The 13,962-nt window shown below is 30.1% G+C and overlaps 2 protein-coding genes across 2 annotated transcripts in view; both read left to right on the forward strand.

Annotated features, from left to right (window-relative positions):
* LOC117182260 (mannosyl-oligosaccharide 1,2-alpha-mannosidase IA-like) overlaps window positions 1–13,962 on the forward strand; it is a 519,756-nt gene that overhangs the window by 466,086 nt on the left and 39,708 nt on the right. The window lies entirely within an intron of this gene.
* Window positions 10,362–13,962, forward strand: part of LOC117182259 — a 13,536-nt gene continuing 9,935 nt past the window's right edge. Inside the window, exons 1-2 of the mRNA XM_033375368.1 lie at window positions 10,362–10,581; window positions 10,939–11,171. Coding sequence (XP_033231259.1) covers window positions 11,021–11,171 — 151 coding nt within the window. The 5' untranslated portion in view covers window positions 10,362–10,581; window positions 10,939–11,020. The remainder of the gene's footprint in view (window positions 10,582–10,938; window positions 11,172–13,962) is intronic.

Raw genomic sequence — 13,962 nt, forward strand, 5'->3', positions numbered from 1 at the left:
AGAGTTAAAATCTTCAGTATATACAATTTGCCTAGTCACTGTTCAAAAAATACTTTACGCTTTTTTCTGAGAATATTTTGTTTATTTCTGTATTAAAAGCCATTTTTGGGACAAACCTTTTTCAGAAAAAAACACCAATTCATAGACTGATAAAAATTATCATCGTTTTTTACTAGCTGCTTAATTTTGTATGTTTATACTTCGTTATAATCACGTCCCACATGATAAGAAAATTCTTTTGCAAAGGAATTTTTTTTTCTTCGAATGTACAAATTTCTAGAGCAATAAGAATCTTTCAGATCCGTATTTGCCTACAATAGTTACGGCAAAGCCAAAATACCATCTCATTGTTTATTGCTTTTATTACAAAATGATGTAAGCTATATTTCGATATTTTTTCATATCCTAAAAGTCACAGAAAAGCTGACAATTTTGAAAAAACTGCAACTTTCTAACATTACTCTATGATAAGAAAGTTTTAAACAATAATGTATTGTTTAAACAATGATCTGTATTAAATTTCAATTATTGATACTAATTAGGAGGTTATCGAGATACCTATTGTTTACAAGGTCCGAAAAAGTCTGATTACAAATTATTTGCTTATTATCTTGAAATCCTATGGTCAGTTTTTGTTTTAACCATTTTTCCAACAATTTCGTTGTTTATTTTAAAAAATTCATAGAATCATTTCTAGCATCTCTAAGAAAAAAGAGTGTTTGATTCTCGAACTTTTTTCGCATGATAAACCATTTGCAATTACCAGCGTTAAATATAAAATGATTTTTTATTGGAAATCTGTACATTTTCTATATTGTAGGTACATCTTTCAAAAACAAACATAAAATAGAAATAAGATAGGTCAGGAAAACCTTCACAAGGTAAATTCGATTGTAAATTCTCTTTACTCATAGAATAGCGGTCTATACTTTATGTGTTAATAAAGATCTGGTTCTCGGAATAAACCAAGAATCGTACTCTGACCTTGTACGATATCTCAAGTGAAGAGTTTAAAAAAAACATATATATATATATATATTTTTTTTTAATACAGTGAATTATGTAATGCGAAACGCGACACTTTCAGCCGATACATTCATCGATAACTTCAAGTACACAATCTGAATTACTCTACATTTTTTTTACAAAAACTATTTCTTTAAATATCTCAGCAAAAAAATTTGTAAGTAAAGACATTATTTTTGAATTAATATCTTATGCCTAACTCTCCCAAAATGGCTGAAAAAAATCCTATCATGGTAGCTGTAGATTCCGAAACCTTCAAGTAAATCCTATTGAATTTAGAGATCTTAACAAAAGGTCAATTAAGTCTAAAAGAAAAAAATTGGTCTTCTAAATACTGAAAATGCAAAAAGAGCTACAGAAATTTCGGAACTAGCTCGAAACTCTATTATGCTTGCGGATACAGAAGATGGGTCATCCGAAAGATCGTCGCCCGCGATTTGAGTTATAGAAATCGCGAGTGAATCACACGTCAATGCACCGCAAGAACAACAAAAGCGACGGTTTGAGTTAAGTCAAGTCAGCAGAAATGAAAATGTAATTTTGTCACCCGCAAAAGACATAATTCGAATCATTGAACCTATGCGGGGAAAAACGATAACGGAAACGAAGATTTCATTAAATCAATAGAAAGGGCAAACTTTCGATGCTCTCAGAAGGAATTACTTCTTGACTACATAATCACCGAAAAAATATTAGATAATGCCAAAACAACCATTCGTTTCATACCAATAAATGGTTACGATGATTTATACAAAGCTCTCAGACAAAATCTAGGACTTTTTGGCTTAGTTGAACTTTTAAGGGCAAAATTAGATACCTGCAAGCAAAAGATTGGAGAAACTGTACAGAATTTTAATATGAGATTTATACAATGCAAAATGAACTGAAATATGCAGTACAGTCAGAACACACTTCAGAAATGTTTTATAGCATAGCACTGGAAATCAAAGAAAAATCAGCAATTAGAAAATATATATTGAATTTGAATGATGATATTGGCACTCAAGTTCGACCTTTGAGACCAAACACTATAAACAGAGCACAACAAGATGCATTAGAAGCAGAAATTTGGTTCCATGAAAAACAACAAAATAAACAACGGTCTTCAACATCCACCCAAAAACACAGTCCATTACAAAAACCTGTCAATTACCAAAAACCCACTGCCCCAACTCACAATATGTCTCTATCAAAAAAAGTCGAATAAAGTGTCGTTATTGCAATGGAATTGGTCATACAGAAAATCAATGTTTTAAAAAAATGCTAATAAGAACCAAAATTTCCCTCTAGGCCAGTACTCTATTTCATATCAGTCAGCATATACGGAACAAGAGGAACAAGTCCATTGCTGGTCGACAGCGGATCCTCAATAAATTTGATAAAAGATGAAATGGTTTATCCAAAATCTCCAACAGAAATATGCAAAAAAGAATTTTTTATGGGTAATGATAAGCATGAAGTCCAAAAGCAAGCAAAATTTAAATTGCAGAATAAGGACATATTTTCCACATCGTCCCTGATGAGTTTTTTTTACCTAAGGATGGAATTATTGGATTCCCTTTCCTACATTCTTATGACTACAGCTTAACAAAGACAGCGTTGAAATTAGATAAAAAAGTTCATCCTCTTCATAGCGATGGAATTTATATTCCCAAACACACTGTAAGGCTTGTCACGTTGGACTGCAATAGGAAAGATGGGCATGCAGTAATTAAAGATAACGCTTACATTCCTGACTCAATTTTTACTATTTGAAATCATGAAATTAAAATTCCGATTTCAAACGAAAAATAAGAGTCTTTACCAATAAATACATCAGACATCTGAATTAAATATGTAACAATGAAACAACACGAAGAACGAATCTAATACATTACACAAGATTAATTGATAAAGAGATTAAAATTACTGTCAGAAAATATAAGACTTCAGCAGGTATAGAAAAAATCATTAATGCGTATCATGATATCTACACATTACCAAGAGACCTACTTTCATGCACAAACTTGACATCACACAAAATTATTCTAAAAGAGAATAAAATAATAAAGGTTAAATCCTACAAGCCTCCAGAATGTCACAAAGCTGAAATTTCGAATCAAGTTAATGAAATGCTTATAAAAAAAAATAATTCGAAATTCAGATTCACCATATAATTCACCGATATGGGTTGTACCAAAGAAAATGGATGCGTCAGGTAAAAATAAATGGCGCATTGTCATTGATTTTAGAAAACTAAATGAAAAGACGGATCAAGCCTTAATTGATGACATCATCGATCACTCAGGGAAAGCAAGATTTTTTTCTGCTTTTGATTTGAGTTCTGGTTTTCATAAAATTGCAATGGACACTGATTTAAAAAAATATACTGCGTTCTCGACACCAGAAGGGAATTTTGAATACGATCGTATGCCATTCGGAATAAGAAATTCTCCTGCTACATTCCAGAGAATGATAGACGTAGCATTAAGAGGTTTAATAGGGAAAATTTGTTTTGTGTATTTAGATGATGTTGTTGTGTTCAGCTCAACAATCCAAGAACATAACAAAAACATGATCACACTTTTCGAGCGCCTACGTCATACTGGATTGAAATTACTGCGAGATAAATGCGAGTTTTTATCGCTAAACCATTAATAGAATTGACTCAGTCAATTTAGTTTAATTAAAAACGCTTCAAATTATTATAATTTAAAGTAAAAAAAAATCAACAAAATAACTGTCTATATCAAAACGTTTATAATTAATTAATTTAAGACTTCATTACATAAAATTTCACCCAGTTTTTGATTTTCTTAGGCTAAGGTTTTCCAGCTAAAAAATAAAAAAATTATACTGCTAAAAATTGTAACCTTTTCGTTTTGACTACCTGATTATTTATTTATTTTTAAACAGAAAATTATTCATTATAATGATGTCTCGCATAATAAGAAAATTCTTCGATAAAGTAACCTTATTTTTTTTGAAGAGGACAAATTTCTTGCACAATAAGAGTTTCTTTCGCCTTTGGTTGCCTAAAATTATTTTGGTTTCGTCGAAATACCATATTATTGTTTGTTGTACAAAGAAGAAAATAATATGAGCTCTCCTTAAATACCATCAGATTACTTCACTCATTGACAAAACATAACTAAAATAAAGAATGGTATTTCTATTTGAGATAGATTCTAGCAAGCAGTTTATTTTAAAGAAATAATTGGATATTTAATTTCAAAATTTAATAGGTTTTACTCTAAATATTTATTTAAATTCGAACGTCAAATTAAAAGATTACAATTATTTTTAAATAAAAATAAAAAATCTACTATATTCTCAGTTAGAAAATGTCTTTAACATCATCAGAAACATCTACGAAGAAAATACATTTTTATAAATTATGAAACATTAAAAAAAATTTTTTCTTTGTTCAACTGTAAATATGAATTAATTCCTTATTTAAAAAATTGAAATATACTTTGATCATTGAAGAATGAGCAATAATTAAGTTGTTAAGACGATTCTAAATAATTTAAAATCTAAACATTTCCAGGTTTTAACGTAAAAGATTAAACTGTTTCAATTCGAAAGTATTAGTCGTTCAAAAATGTAAATAACTGCAATCTGGATTGTTTGAAATAGAAAGCATTGAATCGTTAAAATTTTAGAGAGTTTTTAAACTTTGAGCGTGACGATTTTGATTGTTCTATTTAAAAAATAAAAAATAATTTGTAAGTGAAATTTTTGTATTTTGATTTGCAGATAACAATTGAATACTTATTATTTTTTTGGACAATTCAAGTAATTTTGAGAGATATGTAGAAGTATTGAGAAAATTTAAAATTAATTAAAAATTTGAAATGGTTTCAAATAATTTAAGCAAAGTGTGTGTTGCGACACAATCCTGCTATTTGTACCGACATTTCGATGTAAATACCCATTGTTTAATTCAAAATGAAATAATTTAAGATTACTAGCTTGTTAAAAGTTAAATTCTTCTATTAAAATTTTTTTTTTTTTTTGGCTGAAGATTCATAAATTTAATTGAAAATTCATCTCTCGTTTTAATTAAAAATTTATTTCTATTGCTGAAAAATTAGCTGTTTGATTGGTGACTTTCATTTTTGTCTATGGTTGAAAAGAAATTTTTTGCTGAATATTTAATCAGTAGTAAAATTTTGCGTGTGAAATAAAAAAGATCAATGAAAACACGCGGTGGTGTGACATTGCTAACTCTGTTGAAACAATAAAAAGGTCATGTTGAGAAAGAGTAACACCAACATAGGCTGTTTTTAGCCTATTTTTTGGACCTCGCTAGCGACCTGCAGGGGAAATATCAAAATATGTTACATTTATCAAATTACTTGTCATTAAAAACCAAAGTGAGGATCGCTTTTTGTTTAAATTTTTTAAAAATATTACCCCAATTTATGAATTAAGAAGGCCGCCAAAAAATTAAAAAATAGGTAATACGACTTATTATACAATTATTTTTCATTGTATTTGTTGCCCCAAAATAAATCTTACAAAAGTAAAATCACGTAGTTTTTTTATTGATAAGGGGCTTATGTGGGTTCAAAATTCACACCAAAGCTCTCCAATGGGGCGAATTCATCCCTAAAACATAAAGAAAAAGAATAATAATAATATTATACTATTAATATAATATTAGTATAATATTATACATATATCGATGAGAAATAACCCCTATAAAGGGTAAAACCACCCCTATTCAGATTGAGATGGTGAAAAATCCTAAAAATTAACAAAAATGCTGTGTTTCATATTTTTCTTACAAAAGACTCAATATAACTCATTCTTATGATCCTAAAGCTTTAAGATCGAAATTTACCCCTGTGAAGGGTGTGAAATCATAGCCCACGGGAGAGTTTTGGGGTTATTTTTCATCCCACATCAAACCTTTATCAATCAACAATACATGATTTTATAATTAGTGGCATTTTCTATTTGGTAAATTTTTGGGGTGTTTTCAACCCCTAAAAAGGGGTAATTTTCTGAAATTTTCTAAAAGCGAAAAGCGATGCTCACTTTAGTTTTCAATGACGAGTAATTTGTTACCTGTAACAGATTTATATATTTTTCCCCAAGTTGCTAGGGAGCTCTAAAATGTAGGCTAACTTCAGGGTCACTATTTTTCTTTTTCTTAATGTTTTAGGGATGATTTCACCCCATGGAAGATCTTTGGGTTGAATTTTTAACCGACATAAACCCCTTTTCAATCAAGAAAAATTGATTTGATAATTATTGGTACTTGCTATTGTTTAATTTTTTGGGGTATTCTCAACGCTTTAATAGGGGTAAGTTCTTAAAATTTTATAAGAACGAAAAGCGATGCCCATTTTGGTTTTAAATTACAAGTAATTTAATACCTGTAACATATTTTAATGTTTTTTCTCCGGGTTGCTAGGGATGACCAAAAAATAGGCAAATTTTATTAGAAAATAGCTATCTAGTAAAGATTAGTAAAAAATCAGTAATTTGATTATACATCTCGTGATGCAATAGTAAAAATCAACTGATTGTTAAATACAAATAAATAATTTTGCTTATAGGACTGAATACAATAAATTAAAAAGGTTATGAAAATGAAAAATGTGGAAAAGGAAAAAGTATAATAAAACGCCGCAATGGTGTGATATTCTTCACTTTATTGACACAATAACGTCATATTCTGAAAATATCACATTGTGTTTCAAGGAAGTTATAAGAAAATTATAACTTTTTACTGTTTTGGATCTTCAACATTTTTATCGGTTTTATTATTTTTATTTTTCCATAGAAAATTGAAATTATGTAGCAAATTTTGAAAAAACAACTTTCCTTAAATAAGGATGAACTTGAATGACTAAAGAAGTTTATTTTTATTTAATAGATTTTTTTCTTACGCAAAACATGCTTCATTTTTTCAGAACGAAAGTTGTTAAAACTTAACTAATTACTAGTAAAATTTTACAGATTCGATTAGCGAAAAGTTGGCTACTAGAGATTAGTAAAGACTTAGGAATTCGATTTGTCGAGATAATTCTTAATTTAATAGTGAAAAAAAATCCAATTGTATATTATAAATATGTAATCTTATTCAGGACTGTATTGGGAAAAGTACAAAAAAAAATCCGGTTGTACATATTTCTAATTTTCCATAGAAAATTTTAGGTATTCGAGGAAGCGTGGATTCATAAAAAAATATCTTTTAAAAGGCTGTGAATAAATAATGGGTTGTCGTACGAAAAAATGCAACAAACGTAAAAAGTTTCTTTCCTTTTGTATAAAAGCTTAAGGTAATTCTCGTGCCAAAAATCGGATATCTGAAAAAAAAGTTTGTGATTCTAAGAATCAAAATATTATAACTGATGTTATTCCACATAAAAAATTATTTGTTATGAAAAAATGTTAAAATTCAGAAAAATAAACATTAATTTTTATCATGATTTTTGCAGTTGAATTTTTTTACCATCGCTTTTTACCGATTTTTGAAGATTAATTACTTGTCAATAAATGACGGCTTATTTTTCGGGAAAGGATTCTCTACAACACTGTCGTTTCCAATTTAGTTATTTAAAAAATTCAAAACAGTAGACTTATAGAGAATGTGTTCCCGGAAAAAGAACCGTCGTTTATTAAACTGCAATCATTTTGCACAAATTGGTAAGAGGCGACGATCAGCAAAAATTCTGCTGTTATTTATTTGGAATGACATCAGTTATAATATTTTGATTCTTGAGAAATTTTTGTTAGGAAAATCAAATCTAATTATTGATAGTTTTCATTTGTAACAATTAGTATAAACAATTAAGCAAGGGAGTTTATAAAGAATAAGCAATATTATTATTGAAAGGTATAGGTTTTGCAACAGTTCGAGGGAAAATTATAATACTGGTTCGCTTGGATAATTATTTATTACAAAATGAAAAGTCGGTTTCCTATTGAAAAAAGAAATATTTCAACAACAATTTTCAAACAGAAACTTTCATTCGATCGGAAGATTTCTTTTTGTTTTCAAGGTTCTAACCTCGCGATAGGCAATGAACATGTTACAAAATTTTCTGAATATTAGATTCTGAGGTACGTACAGCTGTGCAAATATGTATGTTTTTTGAAAGATCATTTGTTTTGTAGCGCCGGAAATTGCAAAGCGTTTATCCTATAAAAAATGCAAGATTGAAGTCTGTTGCGATAGGACTTACCATTATTCTAAGAGAATATTTATTATAAATATTAAAAGATTGTTTAAACAATTTGCTTTTGTTAAGTGAAATTGCTTTTTGCCTCGCTATGACCAAAAAGTTTAAAGAAAGATTAAAAATTAAGAAAAACCACGATTTTTCTCACCTTTTTTTAAAGAAACAATTGCCACAAGCAATTATAAATGGTTAAAAAATGCCCTTAAGGGCATTAAAAGATTGTTTAAACAATTTGCTTTTGTTAAGTGAAATTGCTTTTTGCCTCGCTATGACCAAAAAGTTTAAAGAAAGATTAAAAATTAAGAAAAACCACGACTTTTCTTACCTTTTTTTAAAGAAACAATTGCCACAAGCAATTATAAATGGTTAAAAAATGCCCTTAAGGGCATGCTCTTCGGTGACCACGTGAGCAAACTACTCCCCGGTTACGATCATTTATTTTGGTGTTTACTGTGTCCACACGGATTGAGATATTGTGTTTAAAATTTGACAGATTGAATAAAAAGCACTAAAGAACGTTTGTGTGCATCAATATGTTCATAATTTTAAAGAAAGTTTATTTATAAATTGATGAAATAGGATATTACCATTCGAGTTATAGCACTTTGCACATAATGTTTTATTTGATGCATTTTAGATTTTGTATTCGCGTGTATTGAGCACTGACATAAATTTTGGACTAAATCGTCTAAACCTTTAAAAAAATTAATATAAGCAATAAAATTTGCACATTCGTTGCAAATAAAAATTTTAGTATCTGCACACACGTAATCTATCATTATTTTTGTAACATTTTTAGCGATTTCTAGCAAAGAAAGAAAGAAACTTTAAACGTCGATAAAGTCGAGATCACGTGACTAAATTTGTTCATGAAATTTTTTTGTAGAGAATGAAATGCCTTTCACTTTTTTTTGGTCCGCACTATGTCCACACGGATTGAGGTATCGTATTCATGATTTAGGAAGTCATACAGAAAGCACTAAGGGACGTTTGTATATATCAAAATATTTATAGTTACGAACAAAGTTTTCTTGTAAAATAATACAGGAATAGGAAATAAACTTTTAACGTCGATAAAGTAGATGCCTCGATTTAAAAAAATGGAGGAACATCTTAGATACTCGAAAATTCGTCCAAGTCTCAGCTTCAGAAATGTGCATCTTCAGAAAATAATTAAAATTTTCTGATGGTTATATATTCTTGTGGATTTTTTCTACTGGTGTGAAACAATTCTAAGTTAATAACAAAACCAATAAAAATAAAATTTCGCCCGGGGCGAAAGACAAGGCCAGTCCGACGCTGAGTCTCGCTGGTTTGTTCACTGTCAACAATAGTTATCAGCTGATCGATTCAACGTCAAGAATTATGGAAGTTGATTGGAGAACTCCGACGAGTAAATTTTAGCACATTGGTGGTGTTGCTGTTTCCAATTTGCAATTTATCTTTTATTTTTAGGACCAAAAAAATGAAAATCATTTTACACAAAAATTTCATGAACGAACTTAGTCACTTGATCTCGACTTTATCGACGTTCAAAGTTTCTGGTCTTCTCCGCTAGAAATCGCAAAAAATGCTCAAAATGCTTTTATTCGATTTAGCATAAAATTGGTGCCAGTGCTCAATATGAGCGAATCAAAAAATTTAAAATGCATCAAACCAAAAATGATCTGTAAAGTGCTATAACTCGAATGGTAATATCCTATTTCATCAATTTATAAATAAACTTTCTTTTAAATTACCAATATATTGATGTATACAACTGTTCTTTAGTGCTTTTCATTTTATCTGTCAAAGTTTAAACACGATATCTCAATCCGTGTGGACACAGTGAACACAAAAAAAGTGTTCATAACCGGGGACTAGTTTCGTCACGTGGTCGCCGAAGAGCATGCCCTTAAGTTTATATGTAAATCCCATCCCCGTACAAATAGTAGTGTTCCGTGGGGCGCCGTCAAGCCATACTATATTTTAAAAAATTCACGGACGCGCATGGTGAAGATTTCAGTGCGCTACTGGCTTAGAATTCGTAGGATGTGTGTATTCGTATAGTTACCACTGCTATGCCAGTGGCAGACTCGTAGATCGTGCAACGTCGCAATTAAAACCTAAGCATCGCTGATAAACTGTCATGTGCGTTTGAATAGCTTGATACAGCAGATGACCCTGAGAGAGGGAGCAGTGTTACCGCTATGCGATACTGTTGCGTTTATCAGTTTGAAAGTGACTAAAATTTCAATATTTTTCATTTAATTATCTATGAAACTACGTGGAGGAAAAACTTGATATATTTTTTTTAAAATTTTAATTTTCAAGCTATGCACTGTTCATGAACTACATGTTAAATTATTCAACTTTAACATTAATTATCTCCGCAACGGTATGTTTAAAAAATTTGAAATTCATTTAGCATATTAATAATTATTCTATATTTAAATATAGCTCTTTTTAAAAAAAATTCAACCAGAGATTGATTTTTTTACATACAACCTTAAACATCTTATAAGTAAAAAGAAGTATTCCATGCAGTATAAACAACTTGTATCAAGGAGACCGAAAAAAATCATAATTAGCGCCAGAAAACTAGCAAAGTCCAATCTTTCACATATGGGGGTTTTAGGGGTCCTATAAAGCAGACCTGTGGGGGTTTACCTCAAAAACTGTTTTTTACTGGTATCGTTCGTTTAAGTGTGACGCAAAATACAAAGTGCAATATTAATATTGATTGCTCTGACAGGTTTTAAAAATGTTTGTCGCTTCTCCTACGTGGTATACTCAAATTCTTAACTCAAAAATTACTGAAGGTTTTTCCTCTTGTCATGCGGATGAGGAAGCGGACGGTGTTTAGTATATATAGCAGTATACATTTTCCATATTTCTCCTTCATTGTTTACGAAATCATCGAAGACATCATGAAGAACTTCTTTCGGGATCTTTTCCTTACAATCGACTTTTTAGTTCACTTTTGTGGTAAGTCTGCCTTATATAGTATACTTCTTAATGTAAATATATTAAGTGCAATATGCCCTCGAAATTATAAATATTGCTTTAGCAGATCTGTATTCCCACTGTTGGCGAAATTTTATTTGCACTTTCGTCAGGGAATTGGGCTTATTAAGCGAGCACTGTCTTACCGGAAGCGGAAAAAAAGTTCGTCAAAATTGGGATTACTGAAGTGAAAGATAATTCCAAAAATTGTTTACCTAAAGAGTACCCATACTCGACGCCGTGAGACGTGGCGAGTACGTGGAGTTCACGTTGGAACTCGCACGTTGGCGCATGCGCAGGTTATTAGAGAGATTCGTTCAGGGTTGCCATATTGGCCGTTTTATCGCAAATTGGATTATTTGATTTAGCTCATTACTACCTTCTAGTGAAAAGAAGTTGTCCAAAAGTTGATCAAAATACGGATATTGGGAAGTATCTGAAGTTCTGAACGTTCAAATGAACGAAATATTTATTGATTGTTTTATGAATTAGAAATAGCGCTAAATTCTTGATTAAATTTATATTACAAAAAACAGATTACAGAATAAACTTCGAATGCATTGTTTTAATTGTAGTTGGAACAATATTTTCTGATAAAATAAAATAGAAAAAAAAATTCGTTTATTTGAATGTTCTGAACTTCAGCTACAGCTACATAATATTGGGTAATTTATTCTTAAAGTTTGGGCCACGTGGTCAAAGTTCCACCTGGCAACCCTGGAATCCCTGTCGCCTGAAGGGGAGATATGATAAGGCTTGCTTTAAAGTGCGTGTTGTGGAAAGCTGGAGCGTACGAAGAGTGAAAATACCGGGAGTGTACCGTATTGAATTTTCGAACTTTTTCAATGTAAAATATTTAGACCTAAAGACGCTTTTATTTAATATTTAATTCTAACTACACATTTTTAGTATTTCGAGGCCCCGGGCTGAAAGCCTTATGGTTTTTGTTAGGTGTCTGTCTGTCGGACTTTTTTCAAATGCGGGGAAGTATGGTGAAGTGAGAGAGGGTAGAAGATGGGAGGGGTAGTTAGCGGAAGTGCAGGAAGAGTCGGGGAAGGGCGAAGTAAAGGAAAGTACCCTTTCTTCCACAGCCATCTTTTCCCCTTCCCGGAAATTTTGGTTTGTAAGATTAATCTATTTTCTAGATACTTTATAAATAAACATTTTTAATTTGTATTTAAAAAACTAAACCTCAAATCGTTTTTCGAAGGTCAAATTTTCGATACATGTGTTATGAAATATTATATTGCGCAACAAGGGGCGAAAGTCAACAATTTCACTCGTGTGAAATCTGCCCTCGCTTCGCTCGGGTAGCTAACTTCGCGCTCTTGCAATTGTCGCCTTTCGCCCCTTGTTGCGCAATATACTATTTTTTTTAAAATTTAATCATTTTAAAAGTTTAGAAAGTAAGGAATCTAATTAAAAAGCTTTTGCCAAGGATTAAAAATTATATAATTGAATAAAATTAGAAAAGGTATTGTAGACTGGCCACTTTGAAAGAATTTTCCTCAAGATTAAGTCATTCTCCAAATTTTTAAAATAAATTGTTTTAATATTATTCATATCAAAAGATATACAGGAAGAATAGAATAAAATAAAATCAGGCAAATAAATAAGGATAGAATATTGTAAAGAAATTTTTCATAAGATTAACCCCTTTTCCAGCTCTTTCTAAGGAGCGTAATAAGGTTTGAAAAATTAATCGAAAATTAAAATTTTAAGTCAAACAGCTAAAGATATGAATTTAAAACCCTTCAAGATGATCGTAACAATTTTTTTGGACTTTCTTCAAAATTCGAAAATTCAAATTTTCATTGCACAAAAAATAATGAAACATGGAAAATTCCATTTTGTAATCAAACTATGCAAGATATGAAAAAATATTAATAAACAAAAATATTTCATAGGGCGTTTTATTTTTTTTTTGGAAAAATAACATTGAAAGTAAACAAAAAATAAAAAATTTGTGAAAAAAGGACGCAAGTTACGAAAAAGCAAAATTTAACCAAAATTGGTTACTCGAAAAAGAGCTAAAAATTTATTATGAATTACTTTTTGACAGGATATGTAGTTTTTATTATTTCAATCACATAAAGAACATTAAAAATTTGTGGAAAGACGACAAAAGATACGAAAATAAATTGATAGAAAAAAAGATTTTCACTTAAAAAAGATATACAAATTTGTAACAATTGATTACATTCTCATCATTAATGATTAAGAAATTATTAAATTTTCCGAAATTCAACACCACAGCATTGAAATTTTGAACCAAACAACGCAAAGTACAAAAAACATTTCAAAGAGAAATGACAGCTTTTGAAGAATCCTGCAAAATGTCTTTTATAATTTTTTAATATGACTCGTAATTTTATTTTTATTTATCGTTAAGTAATAGTTAGTAAATCGAAAATTCCAATATTTCGCTAAAAGACGCGAGATACGTAAAAAATCTAAAAATAGACTTATAGGATATTTGGCTTTCTGCATAAAAAATTATATGAATACCAAAATCCTATTCTTACAAGAAAGGTACTCCATATGTCCCTCGCCGATTCGATTGTCCCTGATATACGTTGTAGTCCTCGAAAAACTAAGCGACAAGTATTTTTTTATATGCGGAAAAACTCTTCAAGGGGGTGAAACAGCCCCTCAAACAAAAAGGGGTCTCAAGTGTTGTTTGTATAGTTTTGTATATAAAACCAATTTGATTTTAATAAATTCGGCTGGAAAAGTTTTCGCGTGATGAAATATGAATAATATATTTTTCTAA

Source organism: Belonocnema kinseyi, chromosome 10 (genome assembly GCF_010883055.1).
Source record: "Belonocnema kinseyi isolate 2016_QV_RU_SX_M_011 chromosome 10, B_treatae_v1, whole genome shotgun sequence".
NCBI lineage: Eukaryota > Metazoa > Arthropoda > Insecta > Hymenoptera > Cynipidae > Belonocnema > Belonocnema kinseyi.